Genomic DNA, 23146 nt, shown 5'->3' on the forward strand with positions numbered 1-23146 from the left:
TTCCGTTCAAGTACCATAATTTGTCTGGCCATTCTCCAGTCAGTGGTCATTTACTTTGTTTCCAGTTCTTTGCTCTCAGAAAGTGCTGCCATAAATAATTAAATAGCTGTTGGGCCTTTTTTTTTCCCCTTGGCCTCTTTTTGGAAAATGTCCAACAGTGAAATATTTGAGAATGGGCATCTTAATCACTTCATTTGCATTTCAAATTGCTTTCCAGAATTGTTATACCAATTCATGTCTCCTCCAACAAGGCATTAGTGTGCCTTGTCTTTCCATAACTCCAACATTGATTAGTCTGATCTTTTATCATCTTTGCCAGTTTGTTGGGTAAAAGTTGAAACCTGAAGATTATTTTGATATGCATTTCTTTTATTATTAGTTATTTGGAGCACTCTTTCAAATGGCTGGCAATAATTTGCATTTCATTTTATAAATGTTTGTTCAAATCCTTTGACGTCTTATCTCTTTGGGGAATGCTTTTTAGTCTTGTAAGAAACGAGGGTGGGGGAAAGAGGGGGGCCAGTTTTGTTTCCACAGAGTTGAAAGTATTCCTCTTCCTCCCCCCCGCCCACCCAACCCCCCAGAAACCAGGCCTCTGGTCGGTCAGGTGAAAAGTTAGATGCGTGCTTAAATGAGCCATTGGAGGAGGGCATGATGTAGGCAGTCAGGGGTTTGCGTCTGGCCAATGAAGAGTCTGCCTGGAGATTCGATGTGGGGATCAATAAAAGGACTGGCGTCCATCTGAGTCCTTTGTACTTTCTCCTGTACTATGTTCAGGGAATGTACCCATTTATTCAGATTGAATAAATGTAAAATATAATTAAAACGTTCCTGGTTTCCCAAGAGTATTGTTTATTCCTAGGGTAACCAAAGGATATGGGTAGTATGCTTCCATTAATCTGCCATGGTCAATCTGGGAGAAGAGGTAATGCACCTTTAGGAAGTCCCTAAAGGAGTGGTGGGCTGGGACATAACCTCTGAGAGCCATGCCACTGAATTTGCCCCAGGTACCAAAATTCTTAGTAGTGGACCTGCCTTTCTGTGGCTCAAGCAGGTAGGCAACAAGCATTTATTAAACATCAAACTTTGTTCCAGGCACAGTAAGCCAAACCGAACTCTTCACTATTCCCTGCATGTGTCCTGTACCTTTCTGCTTCTGAACCCACAATCTTCCCTCACCTAGAATGCTCTCACCCCATCCAAGTGCCAGCTTAAACCCAGGTTCTATCCTTCATGTATCTGGTCTTAGTCCTGGAATCCCCACAGACTTTCCTTGACCCTTCCCCCAATCCTAGCCTCTTCTATAGTGTTTCTCCCAGTTCTCCATATAATAGTTATTTGTATTCCTGCTTTATCCCCATACTAGACTGTAAATTCCTTGAAATCCAAGGCTGTATTTTCTTCATCTTCCACAGTACCTTACCCTCAGAAATGCAATCAGTGTTGTATTGTGTCCTAGGCCCAAAGTAGGTATTCAGATACTTGTTGAAATGAACTGAATATATTTAGAAAATTATCATGCTAATTTCAGCAATTGTAATGTAAAACACCATAAAAAAGTAATTCTGGTGCAGTGTGCTGGCTGCTTAGGTGGGTAAATTGCTCAATATACTATATTTGGCTGGAAGCAGCAGTACATCACACCCTTCTGGATAAATGGCATCCCCAATGAAACAGCTTCCCTAATCTCAAGGGGAGCTCATTGTTCATGAAAGGATTGCTTCTAAGGATATTATTTTGTTGAATTAGCCCGATGCAGCTCTTCTGGGGTTTGGCCCTGAGGGCTTTCCTTTATTCCCAAGATTTTACAAATAGCAGCAAATTCTTTTGTCTTGGTTTTCCTCCCAAGTTAGGATTATGTAATTGGATCATGATTGTTTGGCAGACATCACTTAATGTTGAAAGAATTCCTTGGCCCCATGATTTGTCCCTTTTACTCCTAAAAAATAATTCTTTGAGTGTCCATCAATGCTGCCCATAGACTCAGGCAAGCCCTCAGGATATCTCACTGTTTGGAATCCTGATCATCATGGGTGAAAAAATTAAGCCAGAATATGCAAAATGAGAGAAGCATTATGAATGAACTGCACAATTACACAAACATTACCATATCTTGTATGGGACGTTGTATGGAAATGTGATATGTTATGGAAATGTCAGAACATACCTAAATGAATTAAGCCAGCCTATTGTCCTGGCTTAAAAGGGTTAGTTCTGCCTGCCAATAACCATGATCCCCAAATGGCAAAGAGTCCTGGAAAAGGTTCTGTATTTGCCCACCGTGTTCTACTTGTAGGTATTTTCATCAAATTGTTTAAATGTTTGTAGGTTTATTGCTTATTGTTAATTGTCATGAATCACTTGAATGTACAACATATGTGGTTGACTGAAATGCATTGTCAAACAGTAAATTTAATAATAACAAATATGTGGTCATGTGTGCAACAAGGTACGGACAAGAACCTCATGCATTGTTATAAGATACTACTTTTTAAGAGATATAGCGCAGTAGCTAATGCTGTGCTAGTAGTCAGTCATAGTCGAAAACTTGTAGTGTGGACAACGTTGACAGTGATATTCTGGTTTTCTGACTGAAGTAACATCATTGATGTACTTAAGGATTTTCTTTTGACATTTCACATACATTTCAGGTTTACAATATGAAAATATTATAGATTAAGAACATTAATCTTTAGATATTGATATTAGTAGCATTTTCACAACATTCTGAGTAGTTTACTTTTTTTGATGTCCTATTATTCGCTTCTTAGAATTTCTAATATGTCCCCACACTGGCTGTTTAAAAATTACTTATTTTTAATGAAACAAAACTATTTCTTCAAATTTGTTTTAAAAATATGTTATAGTCATTAATGATTGTATGATTGTTATGATTGTAACTATAACAAATTTTAAAATTCTCCCATCTAAAGAAGGAGCAGATTGAGGTTTGCTGTTAAAGTACATCTGCATGCCAGCTTATCATATTGTGTGGGATACTGTATTCTGTTAATTTACATTAGACAATGGATAGTTTATGTATAGGCTAGAATATTTTGATTTTGTACTTTTCATGTTTGTATGTGTTTAAACTATCATAGACAGTGGTGCAGAAAAAGATGTAGTGCAATATTTAGTATGAAAATATTATTATAAGTTTGTATCAGCAATTGAAATGTAAGTTTTACTTGATTTCATTTTCTTAAATTATAATTTTGCATATTTAATACAAGCCAATTATTTTAATTTCAAGAAAAGTAAGAGTTCTTGTATATGAGGTTCCAGAAAAATAGGGCAGTATGAAATGTAAAGACAGTATCAACATTCCATTCTCTGCTTTATTTGTACCACCAACACAACAAATAATATTTTAAAATAGTAATTTAAATTTTAGTGCAAAAACACAAGAAAAGTTAGCTTTTTCATGAAAATTAATATCATCAGGGCCTTCTGTGAAGAGTCTTTTTCACTGAGAGTTCTGATCTATGATAGAGTTTTTATTCACTATGCTTTATTCTTTGACACATACTGTTGCAAAAAAAAGTAACTATTTTCAGCTTTTCTTGGAATGTGTATTATTGGGGAGTGGTAAATATGCTGTTCGCTGTATGTTATCATATGTACTCTAACTTCGGGGGAGAATCAACTATTCAAAGGTGTTGAAAACACTTTCTAAAAATGGAGCTATGGATATTTGCGGCATGTCGAGGCAGGGTAGAAGTGAGGTGAGCTTTCACGGTGTAAACCATTTTCCTGGACTGTGATGAATCGTGGGGAAGATGGGAGTCCTTAACTATCAGTAGTCAGCAAAAGGTGTTTAAGCAGAACACCAATTTAGGGGCTCATAAAGGAGGGGAATGGGATGTAAGACTGGCTAGAAAGAGAGCTTGTAGGCAAACTGTAGAGGGGAATTGAACGCCTGGCCTTCTCCAAAGGAGCCTGGACTTTATCTGGTTGGCAGTGAGCAGCCACATTTCCTGTTGGCTTCAAACCCAGAACTACTTACGCTCTCTTGTAGGGATTCACCGAGTGAGTGGGTTACTGCCAGGGAAGGAAGAAGAAAGGAAAGGCAAAGTAACAACACTCTAGGGACAATTACTCCTCAGACTCGCCCACTTTACAAAGGTACAGATGAAATTCATTCATTCTACAAATATTTGTTCAGGAGCTACCCTATGCAATGCCCTGCAGGAATGTAAAGAATGAGACAGCATTGAAATAGCACCAGAAGAATTTGAGCAGGGTAGCTCAAGCACTATTCTTCTGGATGACTGCCTTTGGTCCAACTGGCTTTGCTTCTCAGTATCCCTAGTGAGAGCATAACTACAATCTTAGGGAACATTTTGGCATCCTGCCCCACGTTGTGGACTTTCTAAGGTTCCTGGATTGAGCTACTCTCCATAGGCATAGGGCAGGATAATACTCTAATATAAGAAAGACCCATTCTTCCCCATGTTGCCATAGTCAGGAAAAGGAGCTCTTCTATAAGCTTGCATTTAAAACAGGAAAAGAATCAACAGGCTCTTAACAAGATCATTCTTTCTTGCTGCAAAACAACTCCGGACTAATACCCTGCAGTGTACAAATGGCAGGAACTCAAAAGGATGAGCCACACTGGCCTTGAATCACAATGTTATGGCAAGTATCATGGGATGTTAGAAATTGGAAAATCAGTGAATAAGGGCAATCCAGTCATAACATAGATGAGCATATATCCTGCATATATCTTACATGTACACAGTTGTTTGAATGTTGTCTCTCCCATTAGGATGTGAGCTCCTGGAGGACAGGGACTATTTTTGTTTTTCTTTCTAGCCCCAATACTTACAGCAGTGCCTTGCCTATATTAAATGTTTAATAAATGCTTATTGATTTGTTGAATTGTTCTGGGTCATGTGCAACAGATGGACACAGTCCTGATCCCAAGGAACTTGCAGTCTTGTTAGGAGACAAGACATAAGCACAAAGAAAAAGTAGAAGAAAAATAGAAGAGCACATATTGCTAAATTGTGTGATTTGGAGTATGCGTGTGGTAGGAAGTGTCAACCTGAAAGTTTGGTTAAAGGAGGCAAACAAGCTAGGTGATATGTAAATTCATTTTGTTTACTCTTTTAAAGCTAGAAGATATATACATGTATGGAGCCAGACAAAATCTGGCTGCCCGAACAGAAGAATGAGAATGTTTAAATACAGTTTTAGAACAGTCACAACTCAGCATATCTGTGTTACTCAATTTTATGATCTCCATGTATGTTAAACCATGATACAAAAAAGGATTTTTCTAAATTGAATAGGTTGTAAATACAATAAGATAAGAGAGTAGGCAAGGATCAATTGAAACTACAACCAAGAGTTTCTGTGTTTAATTTACCGTTAACATACTATAACATAATAAATGCCCATAAAAGAAAAGTCACATTATTCAAGATAGTGTCTCAGGTTAAAGTTTAATGGCTGGAGGAAAGAATGTTAAGTTAGCCCAATCTGGCCTTGTTGACATAGGAAGAGGTATTCTCTGAGTAAACTCAAAGAACAAAGAAACTTAGGTCCAGGCTCTTCTGGTTGATTATTAGTTCAGGCTCTGGCCCTTATTGAAGTTACAAAATTGATATTAAATGATTATCAGAAGTCAGAAAAAAAAGATTACTAGAGAAGGCTTATTGGGAGTGATAAGACTGGACATGAGCACTGAAGGAGGTTGTAGATAGGCTAAGGAAAGTTAGAGGTGCCTATACCATTACTACCATTATAGTCTCTGACTGATGAGAGAGTCTTAAGGATCTAGAGGAGCATCTCCTACCTCTCTCCTTCCAGCAAAAGGCAAAAATGACTGATGTTTAAGTGTTTGCACACAGCTCATTATGTCTGCTGGGTTCCTCTGAGTACATTTGCCTCAAGCCACATCTTTTTTAGTCCCAGCAGATGGTGTAAGCAAAGATGTGGGGTTGCCATGGAGACAAGCCCTAGCCGTAGCTGGGACTTGGGGAATTGGGAGATGGGGATGGTCAGTACTGTCTTTGAGAGTTCTTGTCTATACTTCCCATGCTAAGCCAGGGCTTCTGCCAAAAGATGTATAGTAGAGCCAAACTTGCCCTGGCCCAGGCCAAATGCAAGACTGAATGTAAGTATTCACTAATTAAGTGATGTAATAACATTAATAACAACAACAATAATAGTTCATATTTATCTAGAGCTCTATGATTTATAGAGGGTTTTGCATACATTATTTCTTTTATCAATGTAGCATTCCTTGTCAGTAATTTTTTTCCACTAAATTTCTTCATGGCCTACTTAGGATTAGCAATATGAGTGACACTCAGTCATCTTGTGTTCTTCCCCCCACCCCCACTGGCATGCCAGAGATTACCACCTCCTGCTCTAGGATTTGGATCAGGCTTACCATGGTTCGTGCTAATCAGATGAAACTCAAACTTAGTAACTGAAAAATGGAAAGCCAGACATCCTGTTTGAGATCAATATAGTCACAAGAAATTATGGTCAATCAAAACTTCTTATACCCTGTGATTTCATGCATCCCAAAGCAAAGGAATTGTCAAAAAAAAGTTTTCCCTATTTGATTTGATTAGTTTCTGGCATTGAATATTGGATTTAAAAAGAATGACTGATATGCCCATTATTACATACTTCCATCAGACCAATATATACTGAGCCATACTGGTTTGGGGTTTTGGGCATTGTAACTTTATTGGTACTGGAAACTCACTTTGAAGAAACCCCCTCAACGAGATCTGAAGTTTATAGTCAGGGTTGCCTGGGAGAACTAAGAGGTTAAATGACTTATCTAGAGACACACTCTCATTACATGTCAGACATGGGACTTGAGCATCAGTCTCCTTGATTCAGACAGAGGCCAACTAATGACTATTCCACTCTGCCTTTTTGCCAGGAACTATATTATAATTGGCTTTAATTCTGTGTGAGATATAGTCTATCACTGACCAGAGCTGGGACTGGGTCAAAGGTCTATGAGCAGACCTTGGGCAATAAAGATGAGGAGAAAGAAGGCTGAAGGAACTTAAATGTTTTAGGAGAACAAATGTGCCCTGTCCTCTCCTGACCCTCAGCTCCCAACACCATTGCACCTATCAATGAATCCACAGAATTTTAGGGCTGGAATGGATTTTTTAGAGTTCATTTAAGCCAACCCCTTCATTTGCAGATAAGAAAACTGTTCTAAAAAGGTTAAGTTACCTGGCCAAGGTAACACAGCTAAGCAGACTAACTCTAAAGCTTCCTGGCTCCTGGCCCAGTGCTTTTTCCATGATTATGCATATACTCCAAATGGATCTAGTTCCAAAAAGATAAAATAAAACTCTGATGTTGGAATAAAAGCCTAACTGATGGTGCGGTTCATTTTATCTTAGAGATAAAGAATATAAAGCATACTTAATTAAAGCAGTACATCTAATTTTTTAAAAATTTACTTTCATTGATCACTGATTTAGAACTTAAAGGGACCTCAGAGGCCATATGGTTGGACTTCTCATTTTACCAATGAGGAAACTGATGCCCACCGACATTAAGTGACTTTCCAAAGTCATATGTAAGCATCAGAAGTGGGATTTGAATCCATGTCCTCCAACTTGGGAGTTAGGTGGTACTGTGGGTAGAGTGTTGGACGTGGAGTCAGGAAGACCTGAATTCAAATCCTGTCTCAGACACTTAATAGCAATATGACCCTGGGTGAGTCACTGAGTCTCTTAGCCTGTAAAGTGAAGATAATAATAGCACAGTAGGTTCTATAGTCCATCTTACTTGACCTTTGGAACCTCCAGATGAATTTTGTTATTATTTTTTCTAGCTCTACGAAATAAGTATTTGATAGTTTGATTGGTATGGCACTGAATAAGTGAATTAACTTAGGTGGTATTGTCATTTTTATTTTATTGGCTCAGCCTATTCATCAACAATGAATATTTCTTCAATTGTTTAGTTCTGCCTTTATTGACATGAGAAGTGTTTTGTGATTGTGTTCATATAATTCCTTTGTGTGTCTTGGCAGGTAGATTCTCAAGTATTTTATATTGTCTGTAGTTATTCTAAATTTAATTTCTCTATTAGTTTATTTTATATATGGCAACTTTGCCAAAGTTGTTGATTGTTTCAGCTAGTTTTTTTAGTTGATTTTCTATGGTTCTCTAAGTATATAATCTTATCATTTGTTTTGTTTCCTTGTTACCTGTGCTTATTCCTTCAACTTTTTTTGGTCTTATTGCTATAGCTAGCATTTTAATTACAATACTGAAAGATAATAGTGATAAGGAACATCCTTTCTTCGTCCGTGATCTTATTGGTAAGACTTCTAGCTTATCTCTATTACTGACAATACTTGCTGCTGGTTTTTGATAGATTCTACTTAATGTTTTAAAAGAAAAGCTCCATTTTTTCCTATGTTTTAAAACATCTTTACATAGGAATTGATATTATATTTTATCAAGAGCTTTTTATGCATCTATTGGTATAATCAAATGATTTTTGTTGTTTTTGTTATTGATAAGGTAAATTATGCTTGTAGTTTTCCTAATATTGAATTAGCCATTCATTCCTGGTATAAATTCAACTTGGTCATCATGTATGATCTTTAATATTTTATTGTACTCTTCCTGCTAGTGTTTTATTTAAAATTTTTGCATCAATATTCATTAGAAAAATTAGTCTATAGTTTTATTTCTCTGTTTTTTTCTCCTAAGCTTAGGTAGCAAAACCATACCTGTGTCATAAAAGGAATTTAGTGGGACTCCTTTTAAATCTATTTTTTCAAACAGTTTATCATAGTATTAGAATTAATTGTTCTTTAAATATTTGGTACAATTCACTTGTAAATCCATCTGGTCTTGAGGTTTTTTTCCCCTTGGGGTGCTCATTTATGGCTTGTTCAATTTCTTTTTCTAAGACAGGGTTATCTAAGTGTCCTATTTCCTCTTCTGATAATCTAAGCAATTTATATTTTTTTGTAAATATTCATCCATTTAATTTAGATCGTCAGTTTTATTGGCATATAATTGGGCAAAATAGCTCCTAATTATTGCTTCAATTTCATCTTGTTGGTACATTCACCCTTTTCACTTTTGGTACTGGTAATCTGGTTTTCTTCTTTTTTTAAAGCAAATTAAGCAATGATTAATCTAATTTATTGGTTTGCCCCCATAAAACCAGTTCCTAGTTTTATTTGTTAGTTCAATGTTGCTGAGTTTTTTTACTTTCAATTTTATTTTTAGGATTTCCATTTTGGTGTTTAATTGTGCATTTTTAATTTGTTGTTTTTCTAGTTTTTTTTTTAGTTGCATGCCCAATTCATTGATCTGCTCTTTCTCTCTTTAATCGATATAAGCATTTAGAGATACAAATTTCCCCCAAGTATTGCTTTGGTTGCATCCTACAATTTTTGATATGTTGTTTTATTGTTGCTACTATCTTTAATCATTATTGATTGCTTCTATGATTTGTTCTTTGACCTACTTATTCTTTAGGATTAGATTATTTGGTTTCCAATTGATTTTTAATCCATGCTTCCAAGACCCTTTATTAAATGTAATTTTTTTATTGCATTATGTTCTGAAAAGGGTGAGTTTAATATGTGAGTATACTTCTAAGGTTTCTCCTCAGCTCTGGCATTTTCATCAGGAATGTTTGAAAGTCCTATATTCAATTAATGGACCATTTTTTCGTCATAGAATTATATTCAATTTTGTAAGGTAAGTTGTTATTAGTTAGATTACTGCTGGCCTTTATACTTTACCTTTTGGAAAATCTAATTCCAAGATTGTCTTTTCTTCATAGTAGTTGCTGCTGACCCTTAAGTGAACCTTAGGTGGTTCCTTAGTACTTGAACTCTTTTTTTTTTGACTACTTGAAATATATTTTCATTGACCTGGAAGCTCTTGATTTTGGCTATGTTATTCTATGGTGTTTTTATTTTGGAGTTCATTTCAGGAGGTCATCAGGAGAGTCTATTTTCATTGTGTCCCCTGGTTCTGATAGGTCTGGGCAGTTTTCTTTTATTATATCTTGAAATACGGCATCCAGGCTTTTTTGGTCATTTTCTAAAATCTCTTCTGAACTTTTCAATTCCAGGTTAGTTGTTTTCGATAACGGGTATCTTACATTTTCTTCCATTTTTCCTGTTTTTAACCTTGTTGAAATATTTCTTATTTACAACAACAGCAAACAGCTAATTATTGAGTACCTACTATGTTCCAAGTCACTGTACTAGGCATTGGGTCTACAAAAGAAAGGCAAAACCAGTTCTGGCCCTCAAGGAGATCACAGTTTATTGAGGGGAACAACATGTAAATAACAACGTTTAACTGGATATATACATATACACATTGGATGTGTGTATGATAACACGGGGGTAATTTCAGAGGGCAGACACTAACATTAAGGGGGTTTGGGAAAGACTCCTTGTAGAAGGTAGGATTTTATCAAAAATTTGAAGGAATACAGCAAAGAAATATTTATAGCAGCACTTTTTGTTATAGAAAGAAACTGGAAACAAAGTGGGTGCCTATAAGTTGGGGAATGGATGAATAAAACCTGGCATATGAATATTGTTTTACCATAAGGAATAACAAACATGGAGAATTCAGAGAAACTTGGGAAGACATAGGAATTAATGCCAAATGAAGTAAGCAGAACCAAGAGAACACTTAGCTCAATGCCCGCAGTAATAGAAAGGAAAACAATATTGAAAGATAGGGATTTTGATAACTAAAATGATCAATCATGATCCCAGACAGCTCCAGCAACTGGAGCTTCACTTACTTCCTTTTGGAAGAGAGGTGCTGTACTACAGGTTCATAAGGAGGAATGTGTTTTCAGGCATGCCTAAAGTGTTGGCATGTGTATCAGGAGGGCAGAGTTTATAATCTCAAAGAGGATCATAAACATGTCTGAAAGGTTCGGAACCGCCGGATATAAGAAACTCTCAAAGTAGAAGGCAGAAGAATCAAAACATTTATTTAGGCTCCACAGTAACCAACCCATGAACCAGAAGCCCCATTTTGATATGTTGATCAAAATCCTCCAGGCCCAACAAGTACGCCTTGCAAGAGTAACCAGGAGGCTACAGAGAAGCATGATTGCGTAAAGCAAAATCATGCTTCCCCCTCGATGGTAATAAGATTACCCACTGGCCTGAAGTCTTTGTTCAGCTTCCTCCCATAGGTCAGCTCTGCTACTGGCAGCTCCTGCCTCAGCTGTGTCTGTGTCTGTAACTGAAGCTGCAACTGTAACTGACGATGTAACGGTCGCTGTAACTGACGATGTAACTGTCACTGGCTCAAACCGGAAAAGGAAAGAGAGCTCTTCGAGCTGTCCTCTCCCCTCTTATAGGGTCTCTGACATCATCAAGCTCCGCCCGAATGACCAGGGCCGATTGGTTCCTGAGTTGGCCCCTCCCCCTAGCATAGCCGTTAACACCTCCCCTCAGCCAGCCCCATGACTCATCACACAGGAAGTTGTCTGCTTCCTGGAATGCTCCCTGGGCCTCCTGCCCCGGAAGAGCAAGCCACAGTGTCCAGAGGCTCAATGAGGTAAGCTGAGTCATTCAAAGAAAACAAAGGCCATTCTGGCTATAATATCAATTTTCCTTAACTATACTTCTTTATTAGAGAGGAGGGTCTGGGGTGTAGAAGGTGAAGAGGGCTGGTTTTGGGGAAGTTGTAACCATGAAACATTTACTAAAAAAAAATCTAATCTGCAGAATTTTCTTGATTCCTTAGTGTAGGGAGTTAGTGCCGACCCCGGGGCTGCTCCGACCCTAGCGCTTGGCCTGTTTCCTGGTCCCTTGGGTCTCGAGTCTTTTGGAGTTGTTTTAGGTGTTTGATCCTGCAGTTTACTCTGGTCAAATACGTCCTGGACCCTTCGATTGTGGAAGCTCTCAAAGTATGGGTTCGGGGAAAGAAACTGGCACAATTGACTGATGAGCTCCGGGCTGAGCTGGGGCACTGCAACGTCCTTGGCCTTCTCCTCTGGTTCACTCAGTAATCGCTCCTTCTCCTGCTGCATCCACTTGCCTGCCGCCTCTCCTGCTTCCCCCTCAAGGGCTGGCTGCTACTCCTGCTGCTTCCTGGTCCCTTGGGTCTCGGCCCCCTTCTGCAGAAGCTCCTTTTCTTCTTGCAGGAACCAGCTTTCTGTCCATTCTCCTACAAGAGCAATCTTAGCACAATGTTAAAGTACCATCCCCAATCTTTATGTTCCTTTGATGGCATTTACAAACTAAACCACAAAACGTTTTTCTTACTATCATCATCATTAGTAATTGTAATAAACTTTAAGTCAGCAATGAGCATGATATTAATCAAATAACAAAATAACATTCTCACATTGCTTAAGGAGCAATTACAAAGTGAGCCCTATGTGGCTCGTATGCATTTCTACCCTCCCAGGAAACAGGCCAAGCGCTAGGGTCCGAGCAGCCCCGGGGTCGGCACTAACTCCCTACACCTTAGGGTGCATTTTAAGCTCTTACAAGCTCCTTTCCCTTGAATCAAGTGTCAGAGAAGACTTTGTTTAAAAGGAGGAGAGTTGAGTTGGAGAGCCCTGGACCCCAAGAGAGTTGAAGGGGAGGGCAAAGAGTGTGCTTGGATATAGAAGACCCTCCTACTTTCACAGTTGTTCACAGGACAAATCTTACTTTTATCTCATCTTTATTTTCCCTTGTGCCTTTACTCATCACGTTTACTCCTAAATGGAGTAACAGAGAAGACCTTTTCTGATCTGAGGATAGGGCATTTTCTGTTTTTCTTAACTGTTTATTTAAATACTTTACAGTTGGTGGTTTTCTACTTTATTTTGCTGGTTCCTTTTTTTGTTTTTTTAAATAGCTATTTACTTGCTCTACTATGCCTTGGCTGCATAATTTCAGGGCAAGCAATTTATGCTTGTAACTTGCTTTACATACATATCAGGCATATGGAGATGGGGACTTAAAAAAGAAATGTGCCATACAAAATATATATATATATATATATATATATATATATATATATATATATATATATGTATATATATATCATCCATTGCAGCTGAGAATAGGAAATACCCGTGACATAGATATTAGTTCTTAATGGGAATGTTCTTTCTAAATAATAAATAAACATAATTAAGTGATCACTTGCTCATATCTCTTGGCTAACCTCTGTGACTTGGGGAGGCTGCAGCTATTCCTTATCCTTCTATCTTTCTGCTATGACTGGAACTACAGTGAGCTATTGGGAGCAAAATAATCTGCTGTTTTCAGGAGGGGAGGATTCTAGGCAACACCCCCAATAGACGCAGGAAGGCCTTATGGTCATAGTAAGAAATCACTGACTATGCCAAGAAACATTCTCACACAGTGTCAGAATAAAGCCCAATGTAAACCTCGGATAGATAAAAGTTTGTTTGCACATCTGTTTTCAGGTTTTTGATTCTTTACATTGGCTCAAACATATTTGTGTGCGTATAATATGTAAAATGGCTCACAGGGGAAAGTGATTGATTTGCACATGGGCATAATTAGCTTTCCAGGCTGCCTAGAAATATCTCAAGCCATTCCAATGAGTTGGTTGACGTACTATAGAGGAAAACAGTGTTGAAAGACATCAGGTTTTTAGATAGGCAAGATGAACAGAGGACTGCCCAAGGAAAAACTTGTTCTGTTTTTCCCTGTTTTTATAATTATTGAAGCTAACTTCTCAGAGATTGAATGTCCCAGGAAGAGTTTCTAATATTTTTTTTAAAAATTTTGTCAGGAGGGATGACTACATTTTCTTAAGTACTCCCATGGATCTGTGGTCTTATTGATAATAGGTGTGCACTCCAGTGATACAGATTGTATCCATACTTGTCCATCCTGCTTAGCTCATTTTGTTATTGTTCAGTTGTTTTCAGTCGTGTTTCTTATGACCTCCTTTAGGGTTTTCTTGGCAAAGATACTGGAGTAGTCTGCCATTTCCTTCTCTAGCTTATTTGACAGATGAGAAAACAGGCAAACTGGGTTAAACAACACATAGCTAGTAAGTATCTGAGGCTGGATTTGAACTCAGGTTTTCCTGAGTCCAGGCCCAATGCTTTAACCACTGCGCCACCTAGCTGCCTGTTTCACTCATAGGCTCATCGATTCAGATCTAGAAAGAGCCCTATATGCCCTCTAGTCCAACCCCCTCATCTTACAGATAAGAAAACTGAAGCCCAGAGAAGTTAAATGACTGACCCAAGGTAACAAAATATATCAGCACAATATAGATGATAATTGTCAAAATGCCTGTGTGGTTATGTATCACAAAATATACAAGAATCTCCACATAGAAGGTAGAAGAAGTAAACTTTATTCAGACACCAGAGGACCAGATCCCATAACCAAGCAACCAACTCCCACAACCAATAAGCCCACTTTATCATAACAGCAAGGAACCCAAAACGCAACATCACAGCATGGAGCCTCACCATCCCAAAAACAGCTGCCTCCCCCCCCCACCTCCCCCCGCCCCTGGGGCCTTCCTACAAATATACTCACAGCCACCACAGCACAGCTATCACAAGTCTATTCTCTTTCCCTCAGCTCTGACTGTCATAACTGCTCTCTCAGCATTACCTGTGACACAATTTCCTTTTCCTCTCAGCAAGTTCCTCCCAACACATGTGACTTAGGTTTCCTGTGACATAAGCAGGTCACATGGCCTATTAGTGGGTGGGAAAGATCTTCAAATCTAAATTGCTGTTACACATAGTAAGTAGCGAAGTTAGGATCTGAACCCAATATTCTGGCTTCATCTACTCTACCATGATATTCTAGTCATGTCAATGAGCACTTATCAAGCATTTACCATGTGCCAGGCCCTGTGCTAAGCTCTGAGTACACAGGAAAGGCAAAAACAGTCCCCGCCCTCAAGGAGCTCACAATCTAATGGAAGAGATGACAATTATGTACAGTCAGATTATATACAGGATAAGTTGGCGGTAATACAATGGAAAGGCTTCTTGCAGAAAGTGGGTTTTAGCTAAGACATGGAGGAAACCAGGGGTGCCAGGAGGTAGAGACAAGGAGAGAGAGCATTCCAGGCTTGGGGAACAACGTCCTTCAGAGTTTCTCCCATTTCAAAGCTTGTTGACATTGTCAATGGGTTTGAATTATTTTTAATTTTTTCCCTTGATGGGGAAGATAAGATGAGCACCCATCTTCTAGTAGTCTGGTTTCTGTGGGTAAGTCATAACAGGTGCAGGTGGATACTACAGAGACTCTGTTTAATAAAAGAGAGAATAATTATATTTATTGCTAGTAATATGACATTACCTGGAGCTTCAAGTAGAGTATGCTCTGATATTCTTCATTCTCTTGAATGGTACTGTGGTATATTGTAAGGAACATGAAACTAGGAGATCTGAGCTATAGTCTGATCTTGTCTGATTACTGATTACTACTACTTTCCTTTTGGGGACATCCATTTTTATTGTTTAAAAGAAAAAATTGGACTAGATGATCTGTGAGGGTTTTCCAAATTTTGATACTTCTAGTAAGACTTATTATTTCTTCTATGGAGTCCCTATTCTAATTTGAGGACTGATATACACCTACATCTTTGAAGTATTTTTTCTTGAAATTTTGCCTTTGAACAATGAAAGCATGGTGTTATCTTTGTTTTCTTTTAAAAACGGACCCCGTGAGCTTCACAGTTATTGTAAGACTCTCTGGACCCACAGTCTTCTTTGAGTTCATCAATTCAAAACCTACAATGAAGCTATTTGCCACTGGGTGAACTTGGCCCAGTATGTAATCACTCACACACACACACACACCTATATGTGACACACACACACACACACACACATATATACATATATATATATATATATATCATCAAAAAGACATCCTGTCATCTTCTGGTTATTAATAATCTGGTTTGTTAATAATACTTAACAATAATAACAGTAGTTTAATGTGGAGTTCATAATATCTATGTGGATTTGCTCCCTTAGTAATATCTCAGTAATGCATATGCCTAGATGGGAAACAAAGGGGGAAAATGAAAGGGAGACCAGACAGGAGTTGTATTCTCTTCTTTATGGGCGAGGGGAAGAAGAAGAAGAAATAGAGAGGGCAGTTATGAAAAAAATACATAAGGTAGGGAATACTATATACACTAAATAAATAGGGCACTACTAAGTCTAAATTCCGTAAAAGTGGAGACCACAAGCCATTTTGGTTTACAGAAATGTTTCGATTGGCAAAACAAATTCATGTTTCCAAGCTAGAAGAACAGAGGTCTTAGAACTATTGTTTTCCAGACCAGTTATGTGCATTAGATTCCAGCAGAAAAAATAGGCTAAGCTCTTTAAGGGATCAGTTTGGTTCCATTCATCAAAGATTTATTAAGCTCCTGCCATATGCAAGGGCCTGAGACTACAAAGATAAATCTGACTCAGATCCTACTTTCAAGGATCTGACTTAAGAGCTAATTTTGTGCCCAATGCAATCAGCACAATGCCATCTGCAAAAAGAAGCATGACCTACCTCTCCATGGAAAGGGAATACCTCTTTCCTTTAGACTTTTCATAGCAGATCCTCCATGACACATTGGCAGACATCTTTGTTGAGCATACAAATCCATATTGTATCTATCACTGGATATTAATAATCAGGTAATCCTCAATCAAAATGATCTTTATCATAGAATCTTAACTTATGCATGGGGGATACCTGATCAGAGAAGAGCTTTTAAGGCTGCATTTTGTGCCATTAAATCAAATGCTTATTATAGCATATAGGTATAAGTACCTTTGGGTCAATTGTATGACTAGAAAGATATGGTCTATCATGGGCAATCATCAGCAAAAGCCTGCCTATTTCCTGCTCACATTTTCATAAAGGATATTGTTGGGACATGCACAGACCATTCTCATAAAATTTTTATAGTAATGCAACAGTAGGCACATAGGACAGTAGTTGCTAATACTTCCTTATTCATTTTTTTAAAGCAATTGGTACAGTTTTGTTTTCTTTTGAATATTTCTGGAATCTTTCCTTAAAACATCTTGAAAACCAAACCTTAACTGTTTTTGAAATCATGTTGTCTCTAGCACAATTTCCTCTGTAGGTATTTAGTTAACAAAGTCCGGCTGCTTGTCTTGACCTTATCTTTTTAATTGACATTGCCTCTTCCTTACATGTAAATTAGATACTGAGTTGGGGAGTCAAAATATGGTGGCTCCACTGTCACTGCTGATGAGAAGAGATGACGGTAAAAGCACCACCAGACTTGTGCCATTTCATGTTTATGTGGCACTCCCACTTGGGCCGCAATCCCAATTCACACTTGAAATTTGGATTCCTCAGAGTGTGACTGACTACTTTTCTTTTATTTGTTTTTTTTTTTCAAACAAGATCCATGGCCACTCTTGTAATATCCCCCATGTGCTTCACTCTACCTTGTATCGACAGTCAAGGGTCAGGATAGTCAAGCCACCCATACAGCGAGGCAAGCAACTGCTGTCAGTAGTCCTCACAAAGGCATATCTTCTTAAAGTGTCTCCCAACTCAAGCCTATCTTTCAGTCCATTGTCAAGATTTCCTAAAGCTTAGCTCTAAGGAGCTAAAAACAAAAACAGTAAAAGGCCCCAAATAGAATAAAAATGCTTATAGCAGCATTTTTGTAGTCACAAAGAATTGGAGACAAAATAGGTATCCATCGAATTGGAGGTTGGCTGAAGAAATTATGATAAGTGAAATTAATAAAATATTTTGTTCCATGAGAATAATTAATATGAAGTACAAGAAACTAGGGAATACCCATTTGAGTAGATATAAAACAACACAGACCCTGAAAAACAATTTATAATATGACCTCAGTAATGTAAAGGGAAACAACATGAAATGTTTCAATACTGTGATCTATACAGTGATTAGTCTTTCTCTATTGTAGTCCATCCATCCTCCATTCATCTGTTGAATTTATCTTCCTGAAGCACAAGTTTGACCATGTCATCCCCTATTCAATCAATTACCTCTTGCCTCCAGGATCAAATAAAATACTCTTTTGGGATTTTAAAACCCTCCATAGCTTTCTGTCTTTCCACTTTTCCAGTCTTCTTACTCCTTGCATTTCCTGCCTCCCCACCCCCAAATATCCTGCAATCCAGTAACACTGGCCTTTTTGCTTTTCCTCTCAGTAGACACTCCATGATGTTCATGGTTATCTCCCCATCCTGGAACTTTCTCCATCTTCTCTACCTAGGCTCCATTGATGCCTTTCAAGTCTTAGCTAAAATTCCACCTTCCTCGAGAAGCCTTTTCCAGTCCTCCTTTACATTAGCACCTTCCCTCTCTTGATTCTATCTTGTTTATACATAGTTGTTTGTATATCATTTCCTTTATTTGACTCTAAGCACCTTGAGAGCAGGGACTGTTTTATGCTTTTCTTTGGATCCCCAGCACTTAGTACCTTCGAAGTTGATATTTAATAAATGCTTATTAACTGACTGAATTAACTATTCAAATATTATTTATTAGTTGCCATATAGAGATATACAGGGACAAATACAGGACAGTTCTTGCATTCACAGAGCTTAAAATTTACCAGAAAAGGTAACTGTTTCGTCATTTCAGTCATGTCTGCCTCTTTGTGACCCCTTTTTGGAGTTTTCTTGGCAAAGATACTGGAATGCTTTGCCATTTCCTTCTCCAGCTCATTTTACAGATGAGGAAACTGAGGCAAACAGGGTTAAGTGACTTGCCCAGGGTCACACAGCTAGTAAGTGTCTAGAACTAGATTTAAACTCAGGTCTTCCTGACTTCAGGCCCAGCACTCTATCCATTGCACCACCTAGCTGCCTCAGGAAAGATAACACATGCACACAAATAGTTAAGATAACAATCAGACATATACTCTAAGTGCATATATGAGGTAGAGAGGGCTACTGGAGAGGAGTGGAAGGAAACATGCTCAATCAGTTGTCAAATCTTCACTGTCTTTCTATATATATAATTGATACCTAGATATAAATAGGTATAGATATAGAGATTACATATATATATATATACACATATGTATATATATACACACACAAGATAGAAAGTGATCTCAGAGGGGAGGGCATTAGCAGCTGGAATATATATATATATATATATATATATATATACACACACATATACATATGTGTATATATGTATATGTGGAGAGAGAGAGAGAGATGAGAGATGAGAGAGATTATATGTATCCAGGTAGTTACAATGTTCTATACCCCATTAGAAAGCTAGGCTTTTGAAGGCAGGGACTATTTTTACCTTTCTTTGTATTTCTAGTGTTTAGTACAGTGCCTGGAGCATAGTAAGTTGCTTCATAGCTGCTCATTGATTTGATAAAATTACTCTCAGCTGTAGGATCACAGACTGTGTCATGGAAGGGATGGTACCTTGTCTGGGTCTTGAGGGAGAAGAAGAATCTCAGTGGGGAGAGACGTACATTTTAAGTTGGGGCTGGCAGTGAGGAGAGAGAGGCATCCAGAACACTCTAGTTGTGAGAGATGATATGAGCTAACACACAAAGACAGAGTCCATCAAAGAGAGTAATGTGAGATGACACTGGAAAGGTGGATTGGAGGTAAATTGTGGTGCACTTTGATTGCTAGGCTAAAGACTTTGGGTTTTATTTAGTAGGCAGTGGGGAGACACCCATGGGTTTGAGAAGTAAGCAGTGTGATGTCAGAACTGTGCATCAGCTAGATACATCTTTCAGTCTGTAGAGCAACTGGAGGGAGGGAGATCAGTTAAGTGGGTGTTTTTAGGGTTATTTCCATTTTAAAACGTATTCATCAGTTCATTTAAAAAGCATTATTACAAATCCTCTATGTGTAAGGTGCTAAGGATGCACAGAGAGTGAAAAACAGCTCCTTCCTTCAAAATCTTTATGTTCTACTGGGAAATACAGGATTTAAACAAATAAAGAACATAGTTTGAAGAAGGAGAGAGAAAGAGAGAGAGAGAGAGAGAGAGAGAGAGAGAGAGCACTAACAACTAGGAAGTTTAGAAAAGGTTTCCCATTGAAGGTAGCACCTGAGCTGAGTCTTGAAGGAAGCTAAAGATTCTGAGAAGTGATGTTCTTTATCTCCATCGCTCTGACTTCCCATTCTCTGGCTCCACTTTTATCTCACCTAAATCTTGACCTGGTACTTAATCGGCACTACATTATGTTGTTACCTCATGTTACATCCTTTCTCCCTCATCCTTAAGGCACTCACGATCAGCCAATTTGCAGCCCTGGATTGCCCCTGCCATTAACCTTCTGTGTTTCTACTCATATACTGCCAAATGCTGATAGGGACCTTGCTGCCATATTGCAAATATTTTTTATCGTTCTTTGATTTACTTTCTACTCCTCTCAACACAGTTCCAAACCTTCTAAAACAGAGAATGTTTGGGAGAGGGTGACCAAAATGGCAGAAGGCCTTTACATCATGCCATACATTGACCGGTTGAAGGAACTGGGGATGTTTAGGGGATTTAGCCTGGTAAAAAGAAGATTTGGGGATGGAAGGCCATGCTATGCTTTCAGTATTTGAAGGATTATCACATAGGAAAGGGATTAGATTTCCTCTTGTTTGATCTAACTGGGAGCAGGGGGTAAAAGTTGCAGAGGGCCAGATTTAGGTTTGATGTAAAGAAAAATGTCCCAAAATTCAGAGTCATCTCAAAATGGAATGGGCTGCTTCAAGAGATTGTGGGTTCTCCTTCACAAGAGGTTTTCGAGCAAAGGCTGGATGACCATTTTTCAGATATGGTGCACAGGGGCTTTCTCTTCAGCCATGTGTTTGGACTAAATAGACTCTGATACATCTTCCAATTCAGATTCTCTGATTCTTATTTTCTGAAACAATTAGACAATAAGCATTTATTGAGTGCCTATTGTGTGCCAGGCTCTGTACTAGACACTAGGGACATAAAGATTAAAAATTAAACAGTCTGAGGGCAGCTAGGTGGCACAGTAGATAGATAGAACAGCAACCCTGGAGTCAGGAGGGCCTGAGTTCAAATCCAGCCTCAGACAATTAGTATCTGTGTGACTCTGGGCAAGTCACTTAACCCAGATTGCCTCCAAAAAAAAAAATTAAGTGATCTCTCCTCTCAAGGAATGTACATTCTACTAGAGGAGACAACACAAACAAATATAAGTATATTTAAAGTATAGACAAAGTAAAATGTTTGGGAAAGGACCAAACCCACAATTTCCTTGGTATAGGGTATTTTCAGTGAGGAAAATCCACCTAAGGCGTGTCAGCCCTCAGTTGCTTAGGGCACTGAGATGTTAAGTAACTGGGCCTACTCTACCCACCAGTAAGTGCCCGAGGCAGAGTTTGAATATAGGTCTTGTTGTCTTTGAGGATGGCTCTGTATCCATCGTGGTGGTAACAATAATAATTAATAATAATAATATAAATAATAGCATTTCTATAGCACTTTAAGAGTTGAAGAGAATGCTTTATAAACATTATGTCATTTTATGTCACCACAAGCCTTGCACTTGTCTCGCTGCTCATGGGACCCAAACTCATGAAAACAGAAGTAATCTTGCAGTTTTGGCAGAGAAAACATCTGGTGAGCTTCTGTTATCTTACACTGAAAGAGCTTTTTTTTTTTTACCCTCCTCCACCCTAGGTGATTTATGCCTTAAACACTCGAAATGATGAGTATGAAGCCAGTGTGGAGGCTCTCAGGGAAGCTCATCAGGATGAGCTCCAGAACATCATTGCCGAGACCAAGGCCAAGCTCCTGCAGGATCAGAGCAGTGCTTTAGAACAAGACCTTCAAAAGCGTGTTCAGTCCCTGGAAAATGCCCTGGAAGAGCAGAAGAGGCTGACGGAAGAAGCTCTGGCAGAGTCTGCCATGTATAAGAAGCAGACAAAAGAACGAGAGTTGAGGGCAGAGACGGAACACGCGGAGAGGATCATTTCCCTCTCCAAGGAGATGCTCGACCTCAAAGCTGACTTTGAGAAAAAACTCCAACACCGAAACCAAGAGTTGTCAGAGAGCCCCCAGAATGAAAGCAGGGGGTTTGCCAAAGACAACCCCAACGCCGAGGAAGATCTGGCCCAAAGCCGCAGTGAGGAGATGCAGAAGGCACACAGGGAATTAGAAAAGCTCCGAGCCGAGAACCAGCAGCTCAGCAAGGACTACGCCCTGAAAGCCAAGCAGCTCCAGGCCACGTATGAGAGAGAAAATGAGGCTGTGAAGAAAGCCATGCAGCAGTCTGTGGCTGAGGCCCTGAGACAGTGGCAGCAGGAAGAGGCTGAGCTGAGGAAGAGTTTTCAGGTGCAAGAAATGGCTCTACAAGCCCAAGTGAAGAGGCTGGAAATAGATTTGCAGTCGAAATGCCAGAGAATAAGTGACTTAAAGAAGTATTCCCTGAAACTAAAGGAAAAGATTCAAGTAGGTTGTAAAATACTACTATAACTTTTGAATTGGGTTGGAACCATCAGTGTGATGGGTAATGTTTAACAACCAGCTCTCGGGGTGGGGTGTGTGTGTGTGTGTGTGTGTGTGTGTGTGTGTGTGTACATGACACATTTAACTTTTATCTGCATTATTGACATTTTCATCAATTTCTTGTCTAGACAATAAACAAAACAATAAATCAAACCCTGACTTGTAGCATTTGCCAACTTCTGAAGTATAAATGCTCACACTGAAAATTTAACCATCAGCTCTTATAAGCTGGTTTGAGCTAGCTCCAGTGCAACTCCTGGTTGAAACTCATAGACATGTAGAAGACCAGAGCTAGAAAGGACCCTGGAGATCATCTTCCAGGGGTTCTTCACCTTTTTAATGTCATGGAGCCTTTTGTCAGTCCAATGTAGCCTAGGGACCCCTTCTCAGAATAATGTTTGTAAATGCATAAAATAAAACACATAGGACTACATGGGAAACACATTTTAAATACGATTATAAAAATATTTTAGAAAATAACTTCATGGGCCCCAGCTTGTTAAGAACCCCAGATCTAGAGAAAGTTGAGGGCAAAGGGACCTAGGTAAGTGAGTTGCTCAAACCAAAGGCATTAATTATATGTCATAGATAAAGAGGCATGCTGCAAGTGGTTCTACATCCCGGGAATTGGCGGCACAACCCTCTGACAGTTTTCTGAAAACAGAT

General features: G+C 38.7%; 1 protein-coding gene across 1 annotated transcript in view; it reads left to right on the plus strand.

Moving 5' to 3' along the window:
* The window catches only part of FAM184B (family with sequence similarity 184 member B), a 115007-nt gene that overhangs the window by 23751 nt on the left and 68110 nt on the right, over positions 1–23146 (plus strand). The window contains exon 2 of the mRNA XM_036764755.1: positions 21653–22423. Within this exon, the coding sequence (XP_036620650.1) occupies positions 21653–22423 (771 nt within the window). The remainder of the gene's footprint in view (positions 1–21652; positions 22424–23146) is intronic.

This window comes from Trichosurus vulpecula, chromosome 6, assembly GCF_011100635.1.
Source record: "Trichosurus vulpecula isolate mTriVul1 chromosome 6, mTriVul1.pri, whole genome shotgun sequence".
NCBI classification, from domain to species: domain Eukaryota; kingdom Metazoa; phylum Chordata; class Mammalia; order Diprotodontia; family Phalangeridae; genus Trichosurus; species Trichosurus vulpecula.